We start from the raw sequence: 13,072 nt of genomic DNA on the forward strand, positions 1-13,072 counted from the left end.
CGCCTGCAAGACACAGAGAGAGATCGGATCTCGCTCTGTCGGGCCGAATGGTCCCGATCCATCAAGCAAGACGCCCGACAATGCGACTACGCGTACATACCTGAGCTACAATAGCAGGCACCGGTCTTAATTATCCATGACAAATTAACCACCGACTATTCACAACAAACGCAAAGAGGGTGCCATCTAGCGCCCTCGAGGCACTCGTGACATCCCGCAATGCTCAACTATTGCTGCCATGCTCTTCTTCCCGCTAAATACTTCCCACTGGTCGAATAAGTCACTGGCTGTAGTAGGTGACCAACGGCTATTATATCCATCTACGGGTGTACCAACATACCATTTTGCCGGACAACCATATCGAACCATTTAATTTCGGCACCTCGATTAATATTCACGGCTATTTACAGGACATTACCAAGGAGAAGTCAGCAACACAGAAAGGCGCACAACAATAATCACCCAGTGGCTCTCATCTAGCTAGTACCTATATAGCCTTGACGCCCTCATAGAGAGAGCAATTCTCTGGATTGGATCACAGCTTCACATCAAAAAAGAAGCACTAATAAAAAAAATTTCACGCTCCTCACTCAAAGGCTGACATGCACTGCTATTTTCGTTCCCCGCAGCCCCCCTCTCTTTGTCCCCCGCTGGGCGCTGATCTCATTACCCCTTTGGAGTTCTCGCCAAGAGAGAAGGGTAGTATTTATATAATAAGCTTCGCATATCACAGACTTGGCTTGCAAGTCTATTCCGACATGCCGAGGAATGCTCTTCGAATAGACCATACAGATTGTCGTTCCCTGACATGTGGACCTGGACGAGACCTGGCTATAAATAGTAGTAGTGGTAGTAGCATTGCGAATAGTATCCAGCAACAGAGGTTTCAATCTGTGAGGAGGGCGCGCCTGACCTTGTCCAGTGCTACTTTGGAGTCGTTGTTTAGAGACCAGTAGCTGCCATGTTTGGATTTGCTACAGCTCGCACACTGGCGTGGATAGCCTTGATAGCTGCCACTCACGCGGTACCGCTCGATCTGCAAGGGAGAGGAGCTGCCACACTTCCCAGCAACGACCCCTTCTATGCCGTGCCTGCAGACGTGGACAGTTCAGCTCCAGGGGCCATATTGAAACACCGTCCGCCACCGGCGCAGATTGCAGCCTTCGGACTGGCCCCCGTGAACCTCCAGGCCAGCCACCAGATCCTGTACAGAACCAACGACAACTTTGGAAACGCCACCGCAACCGTCGTCACTGTCTTGATCCCCCATAACGCAGACCTATCCAAGATCTTATCCTACCAGGTGGCCCAAGATTCGGCCTGCAAGGACTGCGCCCCTTCTTACGCGCTTCAACTCGCTTCAGCTACTATAGGATCTCTGGGCACGCTGGTCACGCAAGCGGAGCTGCTTCTTCTCGAGGCGGCTCTGAATCGAGGCTGGGTAGTCATCGTCCCTGACCATGAAGGTCCAAACGCCGCCTTCTTAGCCAACCGACAGGCTGGTCAAGCAACCCTTGACGGGGTCCGGGCCGCCCTCAGCTCTGGTAGCTTCACTGGCATTTCCAAGGACGCCACCGTTGCCCTATGGGGCTATTCTGGCGGCAGCCTTGCTTCTGGTTGGGCCGCAGAGCTGCAGCCAAGCTATGCGCCGGAGCTGAAAATCGCTGGTGCTGCGCTAGGAGGCACCGTGCCCAACATCACCACCGTCCTGTCAGAGATCAACAAGAGCGCCTTTGCTGGCATCATCCCGTCTGGCATCGTCGGTCTGGCGAATCAATATCCACAGGTCAACAGTGTCATTGAGAAGCACGTGCTACCGCAGTATCAGTCTCTGTTTAACAAGGTGCGGAACCAGTGCCTCGTCGCCGATATCACGAGTTTCCTCTTCAAGGATGTACTAGGAATGCTGGACGATCCCACTCTGCCCTTTACGGACCCCGATCTTGTCAAAATCCAAAACGACAACGCTCTTGGCAAAGCCACGCCCAAAATCCCGCTGTACGTCTACAAGTCTACTGGAGACGAGCTGAGTCCAGTGAGCGAGACAGACGCACTGGTAAAGAAATACTGCGGGGGCGGAACACCTGTGAAATATGTCAGAGACGTCCTCTCGGAGCACGGGTCGCTCGCCATCACTGGAGCCGTCAAGGCATTGGCTTGGTTGATCGATGTCCTGGATGAAGGAAAGTCGCAGAAAGGTTGCTCGACATCAACTGTTATATCCTCGCTGCTTGATCCCAGTGCCCTAGAAATCATTCCCGGTTTCATTGTTGATGCTTTGCTGGATCTGCTGGGAAGCCCGGTGGGGCCTATTTTGATCGGATAATTTGTGATTATTGAACGTGGTCACTGGGTTATTTCCCAGGCTTGGGGAACGACGGAATGCTGTTCTGTGAAAAATCAGACTTGAATTTGGGGTTGTGAGCAAGGATAGTCAACAGACAGCTACCCTAAAGGTATCAGATTAAAACTTGATCCATATAGCTACCCAGTAGGTACTAACCAATATAAAGTACATACCCGTTCATATGAGGTTTTGCCAAGTGATGAGAAAAGCCTGGCTTGCCCAGCAAAAGAGGACAAGAATAAATGCGTCGTGAAATAGTAAGATGGTTACTGTATGGTGAACAATAGTTGTGTATGGGTATCGAGCAAAGTCCACCAACCACCAGCACCAGCAGCATCAGCATGTCTTGTTCTACTGCTGAGAGCGATATTCGTTACCTCTATAGTGATTCCGAGCACAATGACACTTCATTACAGGGCTACAGGATGCCCATGGTTCATGCAAGCCCGTAGAATCGTGCAAAAGCTGTTCAGAATTCACCTTTTGACGCTTTCGGAGCAGCAGAGCATGTACAACTAAACATGTCACCCACGCTCTCCGTACCGTGCCCGAGGATGTCCGATTTGCACGGAGTTTGCTCTGGCCCATGCCAGCTATGCCCGCTCCCCCACGCTGGCTGCCTCCACACAGCGCTATCAGCACAGTGCGTACTAACGGAGTTAAGGACCAATGTCTCTTGAGGAAGGTGAGATGGCATCATTCACTTAGCGAGCCGCTCTGATTGGAACCTGCAATCTCCATTCTCAGGCTTCGGCTTCTCAAGAGACGGCAGATTTCTGCAAGCAAATGACACGACAAGATGCCTCAGCTCACGACTTTGCCAAATGAAATTCTTCACAACATCTTGCAGTGGCTACCGCCGAAGGATCTCGGATCACTACCCCGCGTCTGCCGGGCACTTCACAGCTATGTGAAAGACAACCAGAAGCTGTGTCACGACGTCTATCTGCATCATTTTGTAAGCATTTCGGGAAATCCTACCTCCCTACTTGGATTGTCGAAATCAAGAACTGATTTTATGGAATAGGATTTGCCTCCAGCCGAGGAGGGAGTCGATTGGCAGGATGAACTACACGGTATCGTCAGATTAGAGAATATCTGTCTGCGTGAAACCGCCGAAGAAAAGGCAAGTTTTTCTTGTCATACTTTCCTCCTTTTTCACCCTGTAACCTTGAGTTGTGCTCATCTGCAACTCGGTAAAGCGATATACTAACATGTCATCTGGGTTGCCTTTAGGAGGATGAGCTGAGCTTTGTATACGATGTTGTGAACCGGATGCTCCAGCATGCCTCTTCCGCAGGACATGCTGTAGAGGCTTCTGACACTCAGTATGCATCGAGAAACGTAGATTTCCTAAATAGCCTCTTTGAGAACGAGGTCAACCGCGAGGCCTTTCTTCAAAAGTCCTCCCTCTTTGAGAGGGTGTACAGATCCCAGCACCAATTACCGTCTGACAATTTGAGCAAAGAGCAACGACAGCAAAGCGCAAAGCTACACTGTTTATACGGCAAGTCAATCCTCAAGGTCGGAAGACTACGATCGGCTAGGACCTATCCTTATGCCTGCTCGAAAGTCTACGACATTCGGCAGTACACCGCCCAAACTCGCTGGGGCCCCTTTATGAACGATGGGAGCGACCGCGTGGACTGGGAGAAGGTCGAGGCGATCCTCATTGTGTTGGGGAACAATGTATACGCCAAGAAGCTTACTCGGCTTTTTAGCGATATCTGGGATAACCCCTTCTCTGGATCTTGGAAAGGCAGCTTCATAACTTCTCCTAGTCCGGATATAACGTCACTGGACGCCATGGATCCATATGGCGTAACTGGCACTTGGTATCGGGTACGTGACTTACTTGTATCGTTTCGATACAGCCCAAGCTTGATCGCTCGTAGCCAGTGGCTAACCCATCACAGCTTGTCTGCTTTCTTGACTACAACGACTTCTTCAGCTACAACTTTACCAACCCTGAACGAGACGAGTCTCCCCTGCATACGCTCGACGTTGGTGAAGCGACTCGGTTGATCATCATGAGGATCCACGTCACTAAGATTGAGCAAGCTGGACCGGACTCGGAATACTCGTCGGATTTGCCGATAGTGCACTTTGAGGGTATCTCTCGCCCACTCGACGATTCATGGGACGACAATGCGTCATCTGATCTTCGAGGTATGTATTTCACTAGAACCTCTTTCTTTGATAAACGGTGCTGAAGCTAAAGACTTTCCTTCGAAAGGGACCGTTGGCTTAACGAAAGAGGGCGAGGTCCGGTGGACGTCAGTATCCATCTTCCATGGACATGAGAGGTGGAAGAGTGAGGGTGTCCAGGTCGGCGGGGTGCGATCTGCTCGTGGGGTGATTGGAAACTGGTTCGACAGGTAAGAGAAGCGCGCGCTAACATCTTATCCCACATGTCTCTCCTTGTATATCTTGTCTATCTGACACGTCGCTTATTTGATCTAGGGACTATGATCCTCACGGCCCCTGCGGACCGTCGGCTTACTGGAAGGCTAGCGACTCGGAAGTAGCGCATGGTACGCACGCTGTTCTTCCCAGGAACTTCCTGCTGTGGAGCGCGCTGATCCAGATGGAAGATTCTGATGATCCAGAGGGTGACATGGAGTATACTATGGAGAACGAGGAAGAGGACGAGGATGATGACTCCGAGTCGGAGCCAGTGGCAAATGAGCTGCCAGAGCTGCTGCTAGATGCGGAATTCGAGATTATCGAGCTTACCCAACACATTGAGGAACCGCCGTCGGGGGGCTTAAGATGTGTTTATTGCTTTATAGTGCCTACATTATGTACGATGGCGAATTTCCTTCTGTTATACTAGCAAGCTTTATACCAAGAGCCATCTCTGTCAACGCCATCCAAATATATGATATCTTGTCCTTCTTTATAACTTGGGGTCCGGGTCAACGTTGGCCTTGTTGTGCTCACAAATGCAAAGCAGCTCCCCATCGCTTTTTCTCCTAACAGTGCCTCTCAAAGCACACAGCCTCTTTCCCACCTGCAGGATCTCGCCGTGTATAAGCACCTCCATGCCCGCCGGGATAGGGCGCATATACGTAGTATTCAAGGTGCGGCTGACGCCCATCATCTGCCAGAAGCCGGGCTTACTGACAAGCGAGAGGGCCGTGGAGGTTAAGAAGTCAAGAAGAGTGGCAGCAGCGCCGCCGTGAAGGTTGCCCATACCATTGGTGTGTTCGTCCTGGACGGTGAAGGAGAAGGTTACAGAGGGGTGAGGGAGAGTGGAATCTGTTGAGACGATTTTGATCGCGGGGATGAGGCTATGCACCCATCCCTGGTGGAAACGTATCTCTGTTAGCCTTTGATGAATTGATCTGGGTTTCAAGAGGATGATGAAGAGTGGTGAGAGTGTGGGGACGTATATGTGTGCATTTAGTACCTTGTCTTTTCCAAACTTGTCCAACCAGTCTTGGACTCTTTCGATGTCGTCTTCATTGTTGATTTTGCTCATTTTGAATATGATGACTGAATAATTGAAATGACAGTCTTGGCGAGAAGTTGAAAGTGAGATGAGATCTGATGAGATCTGGTGGTCAACGCCGCGGATATCTTCAAGAATACGGCTCTTGATATATAGGATAACGCGTCAATCACAGAGTAATTGATTAGAAACGAGCGCAGCTACGCCTCACGTCTGGCTACAGTGATGCGATTTGACTGACGCTGATGGCGAGCGGTAAGCGATGAGTGAGACTGCAAGTATTGGCGATGGGAATTGATCGGAGGGTGAACGCGAAGTGCCAGCGAATTGGACCTCGGTTTGGGTCGCATTAGCGCAGGCTGCTAGAATGGGCAAATAGCGGGCGAGCGCGCTAACCCGCTGGGGACTTTCAATCCTTCTGAGTCTCTTAACCGGGATGCTGTATCTGTACTTTGAGATTGATCATGGCTTATTGAAGATTGAGTTATACAAGTAGACACTAGCAGATACTAGTAATTTTCAAGGTATTTTTCGTAATTAGAGTTATGCTTTTTATTTTCAACTTGTTTACGCCGTGGATTGGCACTCGCTGTAGACAAGTACCATATGAGAGGCTCGAAATGCATATGATACGACTTGGTATTAAATTGATGTGCACGTGTGCTCCTGTCATATCGTCAGCTCCAACTGGATTCAATCTATTCATGAACTGTAAACACGTGATAGTTCTCTCTTATAAAGCGCTCATTCATCTACAATGCATCCTTTTCAGTATACGCTCGAAGCACTAAACGGCGTTTCCGGGGAAGCTGGAGCCGGCGGCGGCACTTTTACCGAGGCTCTTCACATGGCCGTCCACTAGCGTCATTGGCCGGTGCACAGAGCAACCGCGCAGCTCTCGATGCGGAAATGTAATTCAACATCTCCATCAACACCATTAATCATCATCAGCAACGTCACGCCCTCCCAGTTACGAACTTGAGCCCTCTACGAAGCAGCCGATAGTGAATCAAACGCCTTAGTCGACATTGCCGAGACTTGTTAGATCAACATCTCGCTCCCGGCAGCGGCAGCGCAGCAACTGTCAGCAGCTTAGCCCGCCGTCGCCATGGAGTTCATCACAGCCCTCAGGGGCACCTTTGACGGCCAGAAGCCCTCGCTGTTCGAGGTGCTCTCTGAACAGCAGCTCAACGGCCTGCTGCCTCCGACGCTGCGGTACCTCCTCGTCGTCGCCACCCACCGGCATCCGCGATACCTGCTCCGGATCCTCAACTCCTTTGACGAGCTGTACGCGCTGGTGATGCTCGCCGTCGAGCGCCACTACCTGCGCACCCGTGGAGGCTCCTTTACAGAGAATTTCTACGGCCTAAAGCGCGAAAAGGCCCTGCATGGCGAGATCCCGAGAGCGAGCCTTGCAGCGCCGCATTTGGTTCGCGAGACGCTCAAGTTGACAACCAAGGACGTGTGGCAGAATCTGGCGGTCCTGGTCGGCGTGCCGTATCTGAAGAGGAAGCTGGACGAGTCGTACGACATCAACGCGCCCAGAGCGCTACTCGGCGCGGCATACACGCGAATGCCAGACAACCCGACTTTGCGCGACCGGTTCATGCACTACTACAGATGGTTTCTGCGCAACATTTATCCACACGTAAACGCAGCCTACGGCTTTGCCATGCTGGCCTTTAACCTGGCCTATCTCTTCGACCGAACGAAATACCACAACCCGCTGATGTGGCTGATTGGGACGAGGCTGCGGCGGATGACCATGGCAGACTACCAAGCCATCGAGAAGCTGTCCGAGCCCGCGGCCAATGCCGCCAAGCCTGGCCTTCGATCACTGCTATCCACACCCAAGGAGTTGGGCTCTAGAGTCATGTCAAGCCTATCCATGCTGCTACCTATGAGTATCTTCGCGTTGAAGTTCCTAGAGTGGTGGTACCAGTCAGATTTCGCGAAGCAGTTGACACGAAAGGCAGCAGAGAGCATCGAGCTGCCTCCTCCCATAGTTTCTGGAAAGTCATCCTTTGGCAAGAAAAAGGCTGTAGACTCGGATAAAGCTGAAGAGAAAGAGGAGGAGTCAAAGGAGATGGCCATTACGGAAAAAGAGGCGCCAATTGCCACGCCGTCCATGCTTCCCATCTTCGTCGTTGGCTTCCCAGAAGACTCGTCTCTATGCCCCATCTGCGTCGATGAGATTGTCACGCCGACAGTTTGTCAGACCGGTGTTGTCTATTGCTACACATGCATCCATCGATGGATCGAAGGCATGCATCCCAAGCAAGAGGAGTTTATGGAAGACCGCGAAGGCAAGTGGGAGAGCGGCCAGGGCCGATGCGCCGTCACTGGGAAGCGAGTTCTCGGCGGAACGGAAGGCTTGAGGAGAATCATTGTATAAATGGACGGGTCTCTACGTAATAGACGACGGCGAGCAGAGCATGTCACCCGCCTATATATATTACATCACATAACGGAAGAGGTGGATTTCATACTAATTTTGGATGTACGATTATGAATAAAGTTGTACACAGGCATTTACCTATGCAAGCAAGCGGGAAAAGAATGTAGATGGTTATTTAGACGGCTATATAATACTTGGAGCATTTTACGGGACATTTTAGGCGAAACATTTACAGTCGTTGGACAAGATAACTATTAAAGATGAATGTGTTGCATGTCTCACCTAGTTAAGCCACCCAAAGGTATGTATAGAAGAAATCTTTAGGCCTTGGCCCGACAACAATGTATGATCAGCAATAAGAAATGCCTCTTTTGCTATTCATATCGTGATGAACAAAAAAAAAAATTCAAAAAGTCTCAGATTCTGGAATGGTGGTTGCGGCGTGTCCATGTGCATAGCCTCACGAACATTCTTTGGGTGTCTTGGACGGCTAGGCAACCAACAATCACTCAGGAATTGGTAGAACAATGAATGGATGGGCTTAATGGGCTACTGCGGAGGAAACAATGCCAATGATAATTGATTAGTAGCCGCTAGTCGTAAATGGATTCTTTTTCCGGATGGAAAAGGGTTTTGGCTTAAGTGTTTGTCTCACTTATTCGCGTGGTGGTTGTGAGCGGCGAGATTCTGAGACTGGAGAGGGCATTCCAACGCCAAAAAAAAAAAAAAAAAAAAAAATGTGTACTCTCTGAGAGAGATTATCCATTTATATATTCTGCTGGTACCTCTGAAAATCTCCTTTCTCTTCTCTTCCCTTTCAATAAGCCATCCCTTGTCCCCCCTTTTTACTCATCCTCCTTTAACGCAATATATTGGTTGAGGGTTAATTGAGGATGGCGTATTTTCTGGATACGTCGTATGCTGGAGAGGCGCTGCTCTCTGGCTTCAACTGGTTTGACGGGGTGGATCCATCTCATGGATTTGTTTCGTAAGTAACCCTTTGCCTGCGTCCTTTTGTTTTCTTAAATGAGTAGATGCTAATGTGTATTCTCCATGTAGCTATCAAAACAGACAAAATGCCGAGCAAATGGGCCTCTACAGCATCGATAACAATTCAGGGGTTGTTAGGATAGGAGTCGACAGCACGCATAGATATTCAACTCTGGACCGAGGTCGGCCGAGCATTCGAATCGAAAGCAAAGAAACGTATGAGCATGGCCTCTTTATTGCAGACTTTTTGCATATGCCTCCGTCACACTGCGGTCTGTGGCCAGCGTGTAAGTCCAGACTTCACTCAAAACACAATAACTTGGCGAGAGTGGCCTCACTAACAAGAATGGACCTAGTTTGGTCATATGGCGATAACTGGCCCTACGACGGCGAAATCGACATTATAGAAGGCGTCAATATGGCGCACAACAACATCATATCCGCGCACACTGCCGATGGCTGCACCCAGGACTCATCCATAAACGGCCTCTATAGCGGCCAGCAACTAAACACGCAATGCGCCGTGGGGACCGATAACATTGGCTGTGGTTTCAACCCTTCGCCTGACGACGTCTCATCCTATGGTGACGGATTCAACGCTGCTCACGGAGGCGTATACGCCATGGAGTGGAACGAAGAACATATTCGTATCTGGCACTTTGCTCGAGGGTCGATTCCTCGCGATATCGAGAACAAGGAGCCGGATCCCGAACGCTGGGGACAGCCAGTGGCCATTTTTGGAGGATCTAGCTGTGATGTGGACACGTATTTCAAGAATATGAGACTGGTTCTCAACATTGTAAGTGCAAGATCTATTGATATATATGAGAAATACGTTTGAAGAAGAGATGGCTAATTGTCATGATTTTCAACAGAACTTTTGCGGAGACTATGGCAATGCCGTATGGGGCAAAACAGACACATGCAACCAATTCGCGCCAACATGCGCCGAATACGTGGCAGAAAACCCAGAGGCCTTTGCAAACGCCTTTTGGGACGTGCGATATATCGATGCGTACCAGTTCCGCCCTGAGAATCGTAACCCGCAACCAGACCACCCAAATCGTCCAGGTCATCCAGATCGGCCAGATCATTGGGAACCCACGACGACAACGACAATGACTACTCGGGCCACTGCCACCGTGACTGTGTTCGGGCCTGGGAATTTGCATCGTCCTCCATATCTTAACAGCACTCGTGGTTCCAATGGCCCTCACGGCAATCCCATCCCCATTGTACCAATCGAGCCTGCTGCCACCAGGGCTCCTGTGAATCCCATCAAGATCGGGGACTACGCATATCTCGGATGCTTCCACTCGGGCAGTGACTTCAAATCATTCCGCGAAGTCGATTCCGGCAAAGACATGGCTCTCGAGCGATGCATTGATCTCTGCCACGAACAAAAATACGTGGGCGTCTTCGACACCCGCTGCTTCTGCGCAGACCACCTCGATGCCCGCACAGCAGCAGCCCAAAAGGAGGGCCTATGCAGCCGCGTCTGTCCCGGTGACAGTCGTGAATTATGCGGCGGCATCATTGGACGTGGAGGAGACGGCCAAGGCCGCCTCCCAGGAACATTCTCTAATTCGACTTCATCTTCTTCGCCGTTTGCGCTTACTGTTTACGGCCGTGTTGCGGAGGAGAAGCCCAAAGCTCCTCCAGCTATGGCGCCTGGTTCGAACGAGGTTGCGCCAAAGGCCTACCCTCATAAGCCGTCTTGGACCACTCAAGTTGCCGAGGTGACTGTCTTTCCGGTTTCTGAGCAAGGCTGGCAAGAGCATAGCGAGGGCTGGTGGTCACATGAAACTTGGAATGGCAATGGCTGGCATGACGATGGCAATGGCGAGGAACATGAAGATGGCCAGCAGAAAGAAGATGGACAACACAAAGACGGAGATGACAAGGGGAAGTGGAACCCGGCGAAGCCTGAAATCACAGAGGTTCTGATTCCCGTGACGAAGACGGTTACGGATTGCCCCGAAAGCACCACGACAAAGGAGCATGTCGTGATTCCGCCTGCTAGGCCGAAGTCTTGGGATCCTGCTGATCCCAAGGAGCACTGGAGCTCTGTGCCTCCTTTTGGTCCTCTGCCACCTTTGCCCACACCTGTTGACCCCAAGGAACCCGGGGAATCCAAGGAGCACTGGACTTCTGTCCCTCCATTTGGACCTTTACCGCCTTTTCCTACTCCACCGCCTTCTCATGATGATGCTGAGTCTCATATGCCCCCTCATGATGAAGATGCTCCATTCCCACCTCCATTCCAAACGGGTGCGCATCCGCCCCTTCCTCAAGTGATTATTGCTGCAGCACCGGGGAATCATGAGGGTAAGAAGTATCTTGTGATTATGGGACTGAGCGTACTGGCTATTGTCATGGGAGTGTTGTAAGATACAAAGTTCAAAAAAGGAGAAGACGGAGAGAAGAAAAAGAAAAAGCAGAATAGTCGGAATTTGGAGGCGGAGAATTATATCGGGTCATATCTTGTTTGTACACATAATACCCCTAGCATAAGATGCGTCTTGTTTGTGGTTCATGGTCTTCGTACGTAGTGTAACATTTAGCTTTAGGATTCTTAATGATAATACATATCAAATACACTGATGTTTTGTCTTTCTGTGAAAGTATTACGCACGTAGCTTTCCATGTGCTTCGTATCTAGTTGAATAAGGAAGAAGAAGAATAGAACGAAATGAATGCAAAACTGGCTAGATATCTACAACAATGGCCCTATTCTTTACTTTACCGGTGCTTCCATACATCTGCGAGGCATTGACCATCAAGCTGCCCTGGTTGCTACCGGGGCCGCCCATGATCCACTTCCACAGCACAGCGTGAACGCCATGCCACATCACGTAGAAATGATCCCACCAAGCAGCGTTTGGGACGAAATCCCAAAAGGGACCGCGGGGTGGACGGGAGAGAAGTCGCTCATAAGCAAGCTGCATGTCGTCGAAATAGACAGATTCCTTTCCGTAACCCCAGTGGATGTGGCCGAAAACGTGTAGACGGGGCTTGACGCGCCAGAGTTCTTTCAGAAGCTGAGGGTCACCAAGACCGAGATCCATGTGATGTTTCTGAGGCGAGACAGGTCAGCAGTTGTGCATTTGGACACGAAACTAATAGTAGCTCTATCATACCGGAGGACAATGAGTCACGAGAATATCAGTTTGAGGGGGGGATCAAGCTGAACCACGGAGGCTGTGAAGGCGGATATTGAAACCTATCTCAAGTCAGCATTCCAGCCAGATATTTCACAAAGGAAGCCTTTGTCTTTTAGTCATGTCAACTCACGCAAAGCTCTCTGGACCACACTCTGGAATGTCCGGTACGCCAAAAATAGTCAGTTTCCTCCCTTTGATCTCTTGCACGTTCAGGCCGCTCTCGAGATACAGCAGACCGTCTAGATTCACCGCCGCGTTGGCCTTGACGTCCTGGTCCAGGCGGCTACGCGGGTCAAACCAGCTGTCATGATTTCCCGCGACGACGAACTTGACTTTGTGAGGCTGGCTCTTTAACCAGTCGAGCTGCTTCTGGATATCCTCGGCGGTCCCGGACTGGGTCAAGTCACCGGCGTGGATGAGAATGTCACCGGAGGGGATGTCGACGAATTGTTCGTGGGTATCGGATATGCAGACTACGCGGACTGGTGGTCGTCCCCGCGGAGGCGTGAACGGCTGTCCTCGGAGGAAGAGCAGGAAATGGTAGATGTTGATGGTGATGAAGGTCAATGGCGAGAGGAGCAACTGGTCGAGGAGAGTGAGGCGTTCCCATTGGTTTTCCCGGCGGAGGCCGAGGAAGGTGAGGAGGCCCATGGCGAGGCGCTGTAGAGGGCGAGATGGGGCCGTGGTTGTTGATTAAATTACATTCATCGTTGTTCAGA

General features: G+C 50.6%; 7 protein-coding genes across 7 annotated transcripts; 4 read left to right on the top strand and 3 right to left on the bottom strand.

The window, feature by feature from the left end:
- Window positions 1–535: 535 nt before the first annotated feature.
- On the top strand, window positions 536–2,518 carry TrAtP1_001515 (uncharacterized protein). The gene has a single exon (XM_014086320.2). The coding sequence runs from the start codon at window positions 962–964 to the stop codon at window positions 2,324–2,326; it is 1,365 nt and encodes a 454-aa protein (XP_013941795.1). The 5' UTR covers window positions 536–961; the 3' UTR covers window positions 2,327–2,518.
- A 628-nt stretch (window positions 2,519–3,146) lies between these two features.
- On the top strand, window positions 3,147–5,183 carry TrAtP1_001516 (uncharacterized protein; the record flags this gene model as incomplete). Its single annotated transcript, XM_066111027.1, has 6 exons — window positions 3,147–3,305; window positions 3,375–3,473; window positions 3,584–4,189; window positions 4,264–4,516; window positions 4,584–4,725; window positions 4,811–5,183. The coding sequence occupies 6 exons, from the start codon at window positions 3,147–3,149 to the stop codon at window positions 5,181–5,183; spliced, it is 1,632 nt and encodes a 543-aa protein (XP_065967100.1).
- Window positions 5,184–5,246: 63 nt separating this feature from the next.
- On the bottom strand, window positions 5,247–5,831 carry TrAtP1_001517 (uncharacterized protein; the record flags this gene model as incomplete). The annotated part of the gene is made up of 2 exons (XM_014086006.1): window positions 5,247–5,654; window positions 5,760–5,831. The coding sequence occupies 2 exons, from the start codon at window positions 5,829–5,831 to the stop codon at window positions 5,247–5,249; spliced, it is 480 nt and encodes a 159-aa protein (XP_013941481.1).
- An 895-nt stretch (window positions 5,832–6,726) lies between these two features.
- TrAtP1_001518 (uncharacterized protein) lies at window positions 6,727–8,472 on the top strand. The gene has a single exon (XM_014086005.2). The coding sequence runs from the start codon at window positions 6,910–6,912 to the stop codon at window positions 8,194–8,196; it is 1,287 nt and encodes a 428-aa protein (XP_013941480.1). The 5' UTR covers window positions 6,727–6,909; the 3' UTR covers window positions 8,197–8,472.
- A 598-nt stretch (window positions 8,473–9,070) lies between these two features.
- TrAtP1_001519 (uncharacterized protein) lies at window positions 9,071–11,579 on the top strand (the record flags this gene model as incomplete). The annotated part of the gene is made up of 4 exons (XM_014086317.2): window positions 9,071–9,187; window positions 9,259–9,476; window positions 9,546–9,988; window positions 10,065–11,579. The coding sequence occupies exons 1-4, from the start codon at window positions 9,093–9,095 to the stop codon at window positions 11,577–11,579; spliced, it is 2,271 nt and encodes a 756-aa protein (XP_013941792.1). The 5' UTR covers window positions 9,071–9,092.
- A 318-nt stretch (window positions 11,580–11,897) lies between these two features.
- On the bottom strand, window positions 11,898–12,257 carry TrAtP1_001520 (uncharacterized protein; the record flags this gene model as incomplete). Its single annotated transcript, XM_066111028.1, has 1 exon — window positions 11,898–12,257. The coding sequence occupies one exon, from the start codon at window positions 12,255–12,257 to the stop codon at window positions 11,898–11,900; it is 360 nt and encodes a 119-aa protein (XP_065967101.1).
- A 97-nt stretch (window positions 12,258–12,354) lies between these two features.
- TrAtP1_001521 (uncharacterized protein) lies at window positions 12,355–13,004 on the bottom strand (the record flags this gene model as incomplete). Its single annotated transcript, XM_014086004.2, has 2 exons — window positions 12,355–12,412; window positions 12,484–13,004. The coding sequence occupies 2 exons, from the start codon at window positions 13,002–13,004 to the stop codon at window positions 12,355–12,357; spliced, it is 579 nt and encodes a 192-aa protein (XP_013941479.2).
- Between the last annotated feature and the right edge of the window lie 68 nt (window positions 13,005–13,072).

This window comes from Trichoderma atroviride, chromosome 1 (genome assembly GCF_020647795.1).
Source record: "Trichoderma atroviride chromosome 1, complete sequence".
In the NCBI taxonomy this organism is placed as follows: Eukaryota; Fungi; Ascomycota; class Sordariomycetes; order Hypocreales; family Hypocreaceae; genus Trichoderma; species Trichoderma atroviride.

What these genes read in the sequence shown, in the direction of transcription:
- TrAtP1_001515 (XM_014086320.2), top strand. Translation starts at nt 962, where the DNA reads ATGTTTGGATTTGCTACAGCTCGCACACTGGCGTGGATAGCCTTGATA.
- TrAtP1_001518 (XM_014086005.2), top strand. Translation starts at nt 6,910, where the DNA reads ATGGAGTTCATCACAGCCCTCAGGGGCACCTTTGACGGCCAGAAGCCC.